Source organism: Perkinsus marinus, assembly GCF_000006405.1.
Source record: "Perkinsus marinus ATCC 50983 genomic scaffold scf_1104296929422, whole genome shotgun sequence".
In the NCBI taxonomy this organism is placed as follows: Eukaryota; Perkinsozoa; order Perkinsida; family Perkinsidae; genus Perkinsus; species Perkinsus marinus.
The window spans coordinates 18,957-32,020 of record NW_003216446.1 but is presented as its reverse complement, the minus strand read 5'-3'; the positions used below and the strand labels follow the sequence as shown (position 1 = coordinate 32,020).

Sequence of the window (13,064 nt, the reverse complement as noted above, 5' to 3'; positions counted from 1 at the left end):
AGAACAACTAGGACCGAGGCACATCCATGGGCACTAGATCCCATTGAAAACCAGCCCACACCTTCGAGCCGCAACACTTCATAACAACTTTCGCGCCGCACAGGTAAGACCCTGCGCATGCGTACAACCATGGCAGCTACTACTCTCCAACTATCCATTATCACTCGTCGATGATGATGCCGATGCATACCCGCCTCCACCATCTCATCACTCACGTTTCTTATCACATTCACGAGCAAAATTAAAAAAGAATACAAGAGAAATCAATTTGCGCGAATATCTCTTACCCGTCGAGGCTGACATTCTACGACACACGTAGGGATAAACAAATGAGCGACATTTCAAAACTCGCGCCAAACTACTACAACCATACCCCCCCCAGGATTCCCTCTCATCTCAGATTCACCACCAAAAACAACATCAAATTCAAAGGAAACACAATCACCCTTCTTTTTTCTGACCCGTTTTCCGTCCCAAATCTTGCTCTCTTGCCTTCACTTGCTCTTCCTTAACTCTAGCCGCCTCCTCTTCCTTTTGGTACTTCGTGAACCTTTCCCGAACTCGCACTACTTCTTCCCGGAGTGTTTGATCCAGTAACGTTCGACTGCCAACGCCAGGGCGAGCGAATTTTACAAATCTGAAATTAACGATTACTTTCTCTCTGAGATGAAAAGCGCGCCGTTCACTACGACAGAGAAAGTTAATTCCGACAAGCGAACCGGAAAAAGACACTTTTTTCTAGGAAGGGAAGAAAAACGAGAGTAATATTGACGCCTCAGTTGGAATGTGTGCACCAAGAATCGAACCCGGGACCTCCCCCAGTCGAGCCACACATCATCCCACCTCGGCCATCCAAACCTCTCTCTTCGCTTCAATCCCCTCCCATCCTCCTCCTCATCTTCGCTCTCTGACGACGACGATGAAGTCTCACTTCCCTCCTCACTATCGGCCTCTATGATGCCACCAACTCCTCCGTCTTCATCTAGCAAGGACCGATCAAGTCACACCGCACTGTTTTCGCTCAGGAAAGTACTTGTCGAAAATTCGAAGAATATGTAAGAACAACGATAAGCAAACGTTCGTGATAAGAATAGGAAAAACGAATTCACAACAACACTGCTTATGAGATTACACATAACTCTCTAATTCCAACTCGAACTTTCATATTATCGCACATATGAATCAAACACAGAAGCTCCACGAAGATTTTCTGGTAAAAATTTCCCATTCTCACCTTCTGCCACTTTCTCGGTTCCTTCCAAGGCCTTTTCCGTCAATTCGCTGTCATCTCCTTGCAATACTAACAAAAGAAGGCATAGTACATTTTCATACCACTCCATCCGCAACAACAGTGAAATCACATGAACATATACCATACCACCTACAGCTCAGTGTAGACATCCCAAACGCCTCCTTGCACGTATTGAGTATATCGTCGACTCTCGTAAATGCCGTCGTTACTTGTCGCTCCAAAAGCCGACCCAAACAAGGCGCCTTATACCTGCCAGCAACGACATAAGTGTATATAACGCAAAGTGTTCAACCAACGATTCGCAAGAACTATGATTTTTCTCTTCGAAAAATCCGGGAGATTCCCCCAATGCAGTTTCGTCCATTTAGCGAGAAGTGGCGCGAAATTGTATACCCGTTACGCGAAATGCTGAATGAATAATACGTATTCTCAACGAGTTCACTGTAAGAAATATAACGTAACGTTTATCTCACTACTGTTTTCCATATCACGGAGGAAACTGCACTACAAATTCCATGCAAACTACATATCCAAATATTCAACCCCAACGATGCCAACTTCAAATTCGCCATTCATGAATATCGTCCTCTTCCAACGTGAGCTGTCCATCCCAGGTGCACAGCAGTGCTAATAACAGACCACCTCAGCGCTACTTGCACCAACAGACAAATTCAGCTCTAATGAGCTTTTGATAATCCCACTGCTACTCGAAGAATGCCCAACATTGACTTTTTCTTAGGAATACTCCTCAACACGAAATCGAGACAAGCCTCACCTCCCGATCTATTACGCGTTGCCTGCTATGATGTAGAACATTTGTTGGGCGGCCCTCCTACAGGGGATGGGTTGCCCGCCTGGTCCGGTTCGGAAACCCGCTTTACGTTGTTTAACTCGCTGGATGACGAATATGCTCAAAGGGACACTGAGAGGATTCGAACCAGGGACCTTGGGATCTCAAGCTGGACGCTCCCCCAACTGGACTGTACTTGCCGGCTTCTGCCTCTTTGTTCATGCCAACCAGCTCGTAAACTGTGCCCTCCGTGTAAGGTATCTCTTCTGGCCGAAGCTCGTTCTTCCTCACCTAAAGCCATCATCGAATTCCGGGAAGACCAACAAAACGAACTTGTCGAGAGAAGTTTGATAAAAACAATCCCACGGGAAAGCAGTGGGGTTCTTTCGCGTGAATTTTTTGCAAAAATTTTACGCTCAAGTTCGAGACGAGGAGACGGAAAACTGAGGAATATTATAATCAATCTGAGACTACATTTCTGTTGATACAAATTCCACATTTTTTCCAAGGAATGTCGTATCTTTCAAGAGAGATTCAACCCAGATACGATTCTTCGAAAAAAATCGCAAGTTCACTGAGAAAGCTGACTGTGAGGTTAATTATTGGAAATCCAATAAAGAAATAGAAATTCTTTGGAACTCCGTGAAATTTTCCGTGTAAAAACCAACCTCGGAATAATGAGTTTCAAAATTAAATCATTCAGCAACGGCAGCTCTCAAGTGATATTCCATTCACAATAGCTGTAGGAATAGCACGACGACTATCCGCAACACCCAAAGGACTTGTGCTTCCTTCAAAGCAATGACGACCACAAGAGATTCATTTATATACGTTCTCGCGAATTTCACAAGTAGAAACCAGGCGTCGAATATTTTCATCTCCACCAATAGCGACCTTATCATTCAAACTCTCGGGACCATCCAGCTGCAGGTAGAAAGGCGACTGATAGAAGTATTCAAGTACGTTGCCAGGATGGAGACCTTCTCTGAATTGGAGATGTACAGAACAGTTCCCGAGGGTAATTTACTATTATTACGCCATGAGAAATTGTGGGAAACGAAAGCTCATCTCGCTGAGCTTATCAGCAACTGCCTGATTTGCTAAAGGAGTGGTAGGAGAAGACGCGGGGACAGACATGTTATTAAAATTGATACTTGTGATAAAAATTGATATGTCAGAGAAAATTCAACGTCAGGAAAAAGTCAGAACCGCGCGAGCGATTATGAGTGGGTAAAAAATCACCATGATGTGTAAAAATCTCCGGGAGCGGTAATCGTTTGTGAATAAATTACCCAATAATAATCGTCCCACTCCACAACGCACAACCTCATTCGAGCAGCATCTTCTCCACGTTCCTATTTTCTCCCAATATGGCCAAGGAAAACGTTTCATATAAACGTCGGCAAATCATCCGATGTTGCACCCTCTTCCTCCTCCCGCTGGTTTTACTCATATTTCGGTGGCAAACCGTTGGTGTTGGTAATAATAAGAAAACACGTTTAATTTGGAAATGTTTTTCGGAATTTTTCGAGAAATAATATGATTTAAAAAGTACTCAGTTGAACACCACTGATGAATCATACATCGGAAAACTGTCATGGAAAATTTTTACTCATTTTAGAAAAAATATTATTTTTTCCCAGAAAATTAAATTTAAATGAATCTGTTGGTCTCACCATTGAATGAAGTAAAAGTCTTCAACTGAGTTTCGTCAGAAAATAGATTCAAACTTTCCGGGAAAATTATTTTTCTTTCCAAATTTACGCGCTACAATCGTTCCTGACTTTCGGGCTAGTGAACTTTCAGTTGTAGGAAAATATGGTGAAAACCCTGACAATTCTGACACGGTTCAATTTCACACGCATAATCGGCCGTTTATGAATCACTATGAAATGCTAGTCTCCATCAGCAGCGATGCTCATGTTCATTATCACATTATCATGGAAAATTCAATTGGGAATTTTCCGACATTAGTTTTTTTTCACGCAGCACGAAATTATTTTTTCCTTTCCAGTTACGGCACTCCTTCTTTCGTGCGTAGCTGCAGTGGTGACTCTCTTTGCACCCTCGAGCAGAATATCGCGGATACCTTTTATATGGCGGCTACTGGTGAGGGAAAATTTCGGAAAATTTTTTTCGTAAAATTTTCCGAAATTTTCAGGTTTTTTATGCAGTACAGTTGCAGATCAGCCGCGGCATGGTATGGATCCATGATAACACAACATTGTTGGATGCACTATTGGAAAATTCGTCCGCGCACGTGGAGGGTAATAGAAAAAAATTTAATTTTATGTTCATGCGTGCAGCAACTTAGTGTCGATAGTTTGACGAAAATTCGGTACTAATTTTGGCAGTATTATAAACAACGAAATCCACTCTGCATGTTAGCAGTGAATAACGCAGGTTTTACTTTAAAAACTGGAGAAACTCAATTTATGCGCGAAAAATTCCGGTCATCATGAAAGTTGAAGCGATTGTGTGAATCTACTCAGATGAAAAATTCAAATTTTCGGTTGGCACCGATTTTTGAAAATTTCCTTGTACGGGCGAAATAGGAAGAATTCAACATAGTTATGTGATCTTAATAAGGCGTTGAATGCCGCTCTGAAATGTTATAAATTTTTCTTGGGAAAAATCTGAATTTTTACGGCGTAAAATTTCCGAATTTCCGGATAAATTTAATTTTTTCGGGGGTGATATTTTTTCTCAGCTGCAGGTGGTAGTAGTGAATTCGCAGTCGACGACGACGTGGGGTTGGGAGGCGGCTTTTTATATCAGCCGAAAATCAGCGTTGTAAGTCTTTGTGATGTCGGGCATTTTCACCAACACATGTAGTTGACCATGCGCATATTTTCCTGATTTTTTTGTGAAAATATTTTTCGACCAGCGTGGGAAAATATGCACATGGTCAGGAAAATTGTGGGGAAATTTTGGGAGATTGTTGTTGGATTTTCTACACTTGTACTCGAATTTGTATGTAAATAATTAGTGAGGAAGCTACTGAGCGCAGCTCAGGAAAGCGAAAATATATTCCAAAACTAATCGCGATAGTCGCACAGTTGCAGTTGATTTGTATTGGAAATTTTCCTTTTTTTTACCAGGTGAGATTTTTTTGGGAAGGCAAAAATATTTTTTGGCATTTATTATTTTATTATATTATTTTTCTGGCAGAAATTATGGTATAGAAAAATTTTTGGTGATTTTTGGTGACCGCAGGTTTTACCGTGCGCGAACGAAGGAGAATTTATGGTTAAAACGGTGAAGTCGGTGAACGAGGCGACGCCTGATAATATACTGCAAGAAGTTGTAGGATTAATTGGGAATCCCAGCGTTTTAGGAGGGGTAAATTATTCCGTAGGTTGTGGTTGATGATGGAAGCACACCTCCATTGAAGACGCTGCTGACTGAAGAGGAGCAGAAAGAGTGAGAAAATTTTTCCCGTTTTTTTTCCAAAAAAACGGAAATTTTTTTGACCTGCATCGTTCAGGTTGAAAGTGAAATGGGTTCGACATTCATCGTTTACGGGACTTATCAACGCCAAGAGCAAAGGTAAGCTGACCGGAGAAAATTTCCCATTAATTTGGTTGAACGATTATGCTAGCTGAAATATTGTTATATTTATACAGTGATTCTTAGATGCGATTGTTTTTTCATCGAGTATTACAGTACGTTTTTACCCCGCTATAATCGTTTTCGCCACCTAGAGGTCGTGAGCAATTTATTTTGAATTTATAAATACTCGACACTGTCGAGTCGACAGGGATATTTGTGCTTGGCTGTTGAGGTTTCGATGACGATGTTGGAATATGTTTAAAACGTCGACGATTTTGAGGAACGAATTTGCATCGAATTGGTTGTATTAGAACACGCATTTTTATGTTTTGGAATTTTGAGCAAATGTGGAATTCGCAGGTGCTGGTGTAGCAACAGGCGACATCATCATTTTCTTGGATTGCCATGTGAAGCCGGCTAAAGACTGGTTTAGCCCAATTGTGAAGCAAATACGGACAAATTATAAACGTGAGTGACAATCGGAATTTTTCGCCCATTAAACCGGACGATTATGCAAATTAGGTGTGGTGGTACCTTCTATTACTAATTTGGATCCTGACACGTGGGAAGAGCATCGCACCAGCGGCGGGATGGCGAAGTGTTATCTTACCTGGGATGCAGATTTTAAATGGTTTAGTGATGAGGATAAGTAAGTTGTTGATCAAATCGATCACGTGATCGATTTGTGATAATGATCGAATATATTCACGTTTGAATATGTGGGAGATTATATTCTTTGTTATGAAGTGAACTCTTTCTTAGTAGTAGTGAATTCGCAGGAATATATAATTATGACAGGTGTGGGATTCGAACCAGGGACCTCCATTAGGTACGTACCCATAATGTCGGGTGGGCTGTTGGCGATGTCTCGCAAGTGGTGGAAGGAGACCGGCGGTTATGATACTCGAATGATCGGCTGGGGCGGAGAGAACATTGATCAAAGTCTGAGGATATGGCTGTGTGGTGGCGAAATTGTAAGGATAATTTCGTGGCGCAGTGACGAATTTCGTGGCGCAGTGACGAATTTCGTGGCGCAGTGACGAATTTCGTGGCGCAGTGACGAATTTCGTGGCGCAGTGACGAATTTCGTGGCGCAGTGACGATTTTGTTTTTGTCGTTGTAGGTTAACGCGCAAGATTCGTATGTTGCCCACATGTGGAGGGTGTCGAGTAACCCGAAAACTCGGCCCCGCTATACCGTGCCGGGCGGAGCTGTTGTGACGAATCGGTGAGCGAAAATTTTTTTTCTCCGAAAATTTTTTTATCCGAAAATTTTTGAAGAGCTCGGAAATCAATCAACAGAATGTTGAGGAATGATATAATGTCAAATTGTATTCTTTCGATGGTTTGTCATGCGTTAATTCGAAGTAGTCAAAATCGATCATTTGGGCGCGCGCTAATTTCATTCAGGTACCGAGCGGCTTCAGCTTGGTTCGATGAGTGGTTGGAGAAGTTGGAGACTTTTCCCGCGTTTTCGGGCTTCAAAACGGGCGAAATGACGAGACCTGATATTAGTAAGAATATTTGTAGTTTTTTTTGAGATTTTTCAGCGGTTTTTGTCAAAATGCGGTTATGCAATTAGGAATGTGTGAATTCATGAAATGAATTTTCGCCTGGAATTTTTTTTCGTCAGAATTGTAAAAATTTTGGGCGTTTGGGGTTGGTTTTCCGCTTTCTCCCATTTAATTTGGATTTTAGGTAATATTTTGGAAATAAAGAAAGGATTGAAATGCAGACCATTTGCTTGGTTTCTGTACAGGTGCTGAGTAATTTATTCCGTTTTCGGATTATTTTCCCCGTTTTTACCTCAGGTTTCGAGCACTCTATTTCGATGCGGGTTTGGTACCGCGACAGGTTTTCCATTTAAAAGATGATATTTCTGGCATGTGTTTGGAAACCCGAGGTATCTTCGGCGGTGCGGGAAAATTTAAGATAGATTTTTTCGGCTAGTCGTTGGTGATACCATAAAGTGGTCAATTCTTGTTGGGATTTTTCGTAAAATTTCCTCGAGTTTTCCCCGAATTTTCTGATTTTCAGGCCAGAATGATGTCGTTTTATCGCGCTGTTCGGAGAGCTCTAAAGGGCAATTGTGGCATCAAGGAAATCGTGATGGGAAGAAATGTTGTTCGGGATTTCGGTAAGAACTTTTTTGATTTGTTATTCAGTCGAGAAAAATTTTTCCTCAAGTTTTCATGGAAAAATTGCGGAAAATTTCGTAAAAAAATAGGGCTGTGATTATTACATGCATATCAGAATTCAGGAATCCTACTTTCTCCGCAGTTTTTATATTTTTTTTCAGGAATTGGAATTCCGATCAGTGCTTGTCTGGCAACGAAATGGGGACAGGTCTCGGCACGAACGTCTGCAGCACGTACGGCGAGTTTCACGATCAATGGATTAAATTGCAAAACAACCAACTGTAGGAGGGGGAAAATATCAACTACATTTGGTGGCGAAGATAAGGAAATTTTCGGAAAATTACTAGTGTTTTTTTTTCACACTCCTGAGATCAACTGAGGTGGAAAGCGAAGATATATTCCAACACTGTCTTTTTGGGGAATTGGAGGTTTTCATCATTTTCTTTTTTGATCAGGAAATTGTATTCATCCGATCCTCGATCACATCGTGAGGGTTGCATTGGAATGCAACGCGACCGAGGAGCTCATGTTTCGCTGGAAAACTGCGGGGCTGCAGGTTTCCGGCAGAATTTCAGAGTCAGTTACGCACAGCGAAGAATTTTGGATACCGCGTATCTTAGGTTGACACACACCATGGAGGGATAGTTGAAGTTCAATCGGGCGAGTGCCTGACGGCTTTGGGAGATAATTTCGAGTTACTCCCATGCGAAATCGATCCCAAGTCGGGCAAGGTAAGTAGTTTATGGGATTTAGCGCGCGCCTTGGTGATCGATTGTTTCCCTATGTCTAACCTAAAATTATTTTTGATTATAATATTACTGCCGTTTTGATAATATGAATTACTCGAGAAAAGGTAGCAAAACTGATTTCAGAAATCCACATCAACTACTGCTGAATTTGGGCGATACTGCTTTCCGCAGGGCTCCAAGCCCGCTAGCGCTGTATTCAGATTTTACCGATCTCATTCATGGGAAATTGATATAGTATTCATATGTCGTGATTATATTCGTTATGAGAATTCTCCAGGGAAGACTGCCGAAAGGGTTGTTCATTAAATTCCCCGAAATCGATTACTTGCCTTTGTTAGGTGTTTGGTGAACAGAAGATAACTCTGGCTAAAATGAGTAGTGGAAGATTCCAGTTGAAGGCAGAGGAGATTGGTGAAGTCCCTCTCTGTGCTGACAGTTCCTCGGGGACGAAATTGGTGGTGTATACTTGCTATAACCCAAAGGTGAGAGCGTAAGCGCGCGCCCTGGTGATCGATTTGGTATGATGATCAGATGAGGAATTATAACCAGGAGTGGACGTTCTCTGATACGGTATCGGAGTTGGGGTCGATGATAAAATTCGAGGAGTCGAAATGTATATCGGTACAAGTTGGCGCGAGGACTACTCGGAGGGTAAGTTGGAGTTTCTCCGATGGAGTGGTACGAATATCATCATAAAAATTAATCTCGTTATAATATGGGTTTTCGTTTGAGAGGCGGGAGTGTGTATATGTGAACGAGGATGAGTATCTGAGGTTGACGATAGTGTCTCGCAGATTGACTGCTGCGATATATTGTTATGGTTATGGGGGTAAATTATTATTCGCTTCTTTTCAATTCCATGCAGTAAATTAGTGGCAGTAATTTGTGTGATTCATCTCTATCAGGAATATTTGATAGGTTCATTATAAAACTTGTGCGACTACTGATGGAGTTCCCAAATACGGTCAGAAGTTCACGAGGGAGACTATTGGTAAGCCTCTGGCGAAGGCGCTCTGCAGATGGGAGGATACTTCGAAATCGATCGGGTGATCGATTTTGTGACGTATCTCAGGTTCTGAGGCCGAATTCTCACTACGGGATGGCGGATGGTGTTTGGATGTTGATGAGGATCATCACGTCGTGGTAAGTACTCATCGCGAAGATTGGTAGAATCATCGTGAAATGTATCCAGGATGAATTTCACGTGTCATACTCAGAGCGTGGCGGTCTTATCCCCATGATTCACAATCATGGAGTTATGACGTCATGGTAGCAAGGACAAGTTTAGAGGGTTCCTATGTTTTCGAGTGATTGTCCTCCCGGGAAAACTTTGAAAAGTGTACATTTCAATGACATGAGTAGTTACCTCCGGGTTGGAGGTTTCTACTCTTCGTCACATTCTAGCCGATGCTGTTTCGGCAGCTATTGCTCCCTTCCCTTCACCGGAAAATGGTCCTATCTGCGCTAGTGTCGAAGGTCCTGCACTTCGCACGTCGTGAATTTCTGGTTGTTTGGTTGCGTGGAGTTGTTTGGTGTGGTTCATTCAACCAAGACCAACCACTCAACCAGGGATTGATGCTCCTTGTCGTGCTGTACTCGGTCTTGTTGCTGTGGCTCCCCATACCTATTGGCTTTACCAAAGAGGAGCGTTTGATGGCCATGCTGTGACGTGCGATAACATGTCGACTATTTTGTGGCCTTTATAAACAAGTTCCTCCGTATTCCAATGCTCGATACTAAGCTGGCGGACGCTTTGCAAGGGGCCGAATTTCAGCGAGTGGATCATGCGTGATCGAGCAAGGTGGACATGAGCGGCGACTAAAATCAGGATCTAGAATCGCTTTCGCAATGCGAAGCACTATTAATTTGTTGGACCAACACGCTATTGCTTCTCTGCACACCAGAGTACGTCAGGTAGGGAAGAAAGAATAAAGAGTCGACGCTTTGCTGTGTGGTTCGGAAGGCAATGAAAGTGAGCCTCTCTTACTAGAACGGTAGTGGGATGCTGCAAGCGTTTCACTGTTGACAAGGCGGACAAGATCAGACCCTGCGACGACTTCCGGTGTTCGGAGGTGAACCAATCTATGGTGTTATTCAACAAGATTTCACTACCCACCGTCAAGCACATTGTGGCGGCATGCCGAGTATTTGAAGTCACACTGTGGATGAAACTCGATTACTCTTTATTACTTGTTGTTCGAAAAACTGAGACGATGGTGAAGCTTGACTGATGAAGGCACTTGGGCGAAGCGTGAGGCACGATAACGTTCTTGCGATGATAAACATGTTGCTGACAAACACCTTATAGTTTTGTTTCTCGCAGCTGATTGTAGCACTAGTGTATCGGGATATAGCTGCGGTACAGTCTTCGCGACCGCTAGGGGCGGCAAACTTTCTTAGCGAATTCCTGGAAACGCAGACGGAAATCTCATCGAATTCTCCGTCGTGCGCGTTTTGTATCGTTGATGTGTTCAGATGGCCGCATGTGGATCCTCCTCATCCCAGAGATGGCGATATGAAGACCAGGGATTGTCGAGGATCATCAATACGGAGACTTCTTTGTGTCTACAGGCCGATAGAGAGGGAGAGGTTGCTGTGTAGGGGTTGATTGGTGTTGATCGCGTTCTCGTCTTTGACAACGCATATGACTTGTAGCATTGACATCTGAGAGCCATCTGTTGACGTTATATGCCCGGCGATCCAATCTGGAATTTCCGTCCGTGTTTGATCATCTCCAAGTTTGGCAGAGCTTCAATGGTCGTAACATTTTGTAATTGGAAATTCGTTTTTCAGATCGTCTTGTTCGGCCCAGTTCGATGCTGATCAGCGTTGGACGGTTGAGGATAGTGGCGTGGTGAAGGGAGGAGTTGTGGACGAGTGTCTCGATTTCAAACCGGTAGGTTTTATGGCAGTATGTCGCTGATGATGAATGTTCTTGATGTAATTTTCTGCGGAGAAATATCACGTTTCGGATAATTTAATAACGATGATTTACTCTCTTGGGGATGTGATTTAAAATCATATCGAATATCAAGTTTCTTGTACCGTTTCTCTTAGCTTTCCTGAGTGGGGTTGTTCTAGCATAGATGATGTTGGCAGGCACAGACAGCGAAACTGAGCGTTGTTTCGTGTCCTAGTGCGAAGGCAATGCTTCGGTGGAGTATTTCCGAGCCGTTTGTAAGCAGGATAGGTGTAATCGATCACGTGATCGATTATGATATTAGGAACCTCTCGAGACTCGACTGTATCGAGAAGCCCAGACGAAGTATCCGTCGTTGTTGAAGGAAGATGTGCTCGCCACCGGCGCGCTGCAGGAAGGAGTAGTCGAAGTATAAATTGCATTGAGTGGTGGAGACGAAAGTGTCACTGCGCCACAAAATTGGTAGATTATGCGATGTATTGTTTCTAACTGGCTTTACTGTGTGGCTCTTTGGTTGAGTTTTTGATTCGTCAGTTCGGTGGATTGGCAACTTCAAAGTGGGATGAAACTCTTTCAATCACGTGGGCCCTGGTGAAGTCTCGATTGACGAAAGAACTGGTATTTTTATGAAGACTGTTGTAAAAAAAACTGCATTTTTTCGGTTGAAAAATATTTTTTCGTCCGAAAAAAATCATGAAAATCTGACTAGCAACGACTTTATGGTATTTTGTCGATTATTTTCATTGTTGTTGTTGTTGTTCACCTTGTCGAATTTGCTATTATTCGATCCGAATTAATGTTGGATTCAAGGGCCAATGAATGAATTTTGTTCTTGTTGGCCTACTTGTGATAAAATGTTCCAACGCTCCCAGCCCCTTCTGAGGGCGCGAAGAATCAATAAGTTGGTATTCAACATATACAGGAGGAAGTGGACGAGGGTGTCGCGGTATTTTACTAATAGAGATAGAACGGCGATTGAGCAGAAGAAGATGTGGGCGGTAAGACGAGTTGCCGGTGGTGTGGTATCAACGCTAACTACGGAAATTGTCGTAGTCATTTTTGAGATCGCCATGTGGCGATTCACTGGACGCTGATTTTGGACTTTTTCCGTGCATATTTTTTGACGATTTATTCCGGGGCGTGATAATTCTGAGCGAAATTTTTCCGGGTGGGACGAGTTACGGATGGTGTGGTATATAAAATAAATAAACTCATTATCGATTTGTATTGGGGACATTGATAGAGTTTAGATTCTAATTCGGCAGCCGTTTGTGTGCACTCGCTTCTTGAGACCCTCTCATCTCACGCCGTATGGTTACTCGAGATTGCCGCGGACGGAAATTGATGAGAAAAAATACGAGGAAAAATTTTGCGATATGAGCAGGTGGGCGAAATAAAGGGTGTGGGAATCGAACCGACGCCCTTAGGCTGCATAGACAGGATGAACAACGGTTTGGACTATCGCCCACTTTGATGAGAGCGTTGGCGGCTAGTGGGATGCGACAGGCGCCTTTGAGGTCCCATTGAGCATGAGAAGTTTCTGGGATATGGGCGTTGTGCTGTGGTGACGAAATTTGCTGGGGGGATTTTTTCACGCGCCACGAAATTATACTTTATATACTCACGCGGTCGAGAAATCATCTCCGCGAGAAATGTTTTTTATT

The 13,064-nt window shown here is 43.0% G+C and overlaps 1 protein-coding gene across 2 annotated transcripts; it reads left to right on the top strand.

The window, feature by feature from the left end:
• The first annotated feature begins 3,390 nt into the window (after positions 1-3,390).
• Pmar_PMAR028629 (Polypeptide N-acetylgalactosaminyltransferase, putative) lies at positions 3,391-11,877 on the top strand. 2 transcript variants are annotated; one of them, XM_002787322.1, is made up of 26 exons: positions 3,391-3,521; positions 4,057-4,151; positions 4,204-4,309; positions 4,759-4,835; positions 5,259-5,348; positions 5,401-5,465; positions 5,530-5,591; positions 5,955-6,062; positions 6,117-6,243; positions 6,424-6,568; positions 6,718-6,821; positions 7,004-7,107; positions 7,292-7,352; positions 7,405-7,496; positions 7,631-7,730; positions 7,893-8,012; positions 8,187-8,307; positions 8,352-8,462; positions 8,819-8,962; positions 9,012-9,131; positions 9,399-9,471; positions 9,553-9,623; positions 10,956-11,077; positions 11,274-11,376; positions 11,580-11,657; positions 11,705-11,877. In XM_002787322.1, exons 1-26 carry the CDS (start codon positions 3,413-3,415, stop codon positions 11,813-11,815), a joined length of 2,619 nt encoding a protein of 872 aa, XP_002787368.1. In that variant the 5' UTR covers positions 3,391-3,412; the 3' UTR covers positions 11,816-11,877. The 2 variants fall into 2 exon arrangements, with proteins under 2 accessions (XP_002787368.1, XP_002787367.1); XM_002787321.1 differs by having other exon boundaries at positions 4,753-4,835.
• The last annotated feature ends 1,187 nt before the right edge of the window (positions 11,878-13,064 follow it).

What these genes read in the sequence shown, in the direction of transcription:
- Pmar_PMAR028629 (XM_002787321.1), top strand. Translation starts at nt 3,413, where the DNA reads ATGGCCAAGGAAAACGTTTCATATAAACGTCGGCAAATCATCCGATGT. An exon ending in AATACGGACAAATTATAAAC is followed by an intron (nt 6,063 to 6,116) that starts GTGAGTGACAAT and finishes TATGCAAATTAG; the next exon opens with GTGTGGTGGTACCTTCTATT. An exon ending in ATGAGGATCATCACGTCGTG is followed by an intron (nt 9,624 to 10,955) that starts GTAAGTACTCAT and finishes TGATGTGTTCAG; the next exon opens with ATGGCCGCATGTGGATCCTC.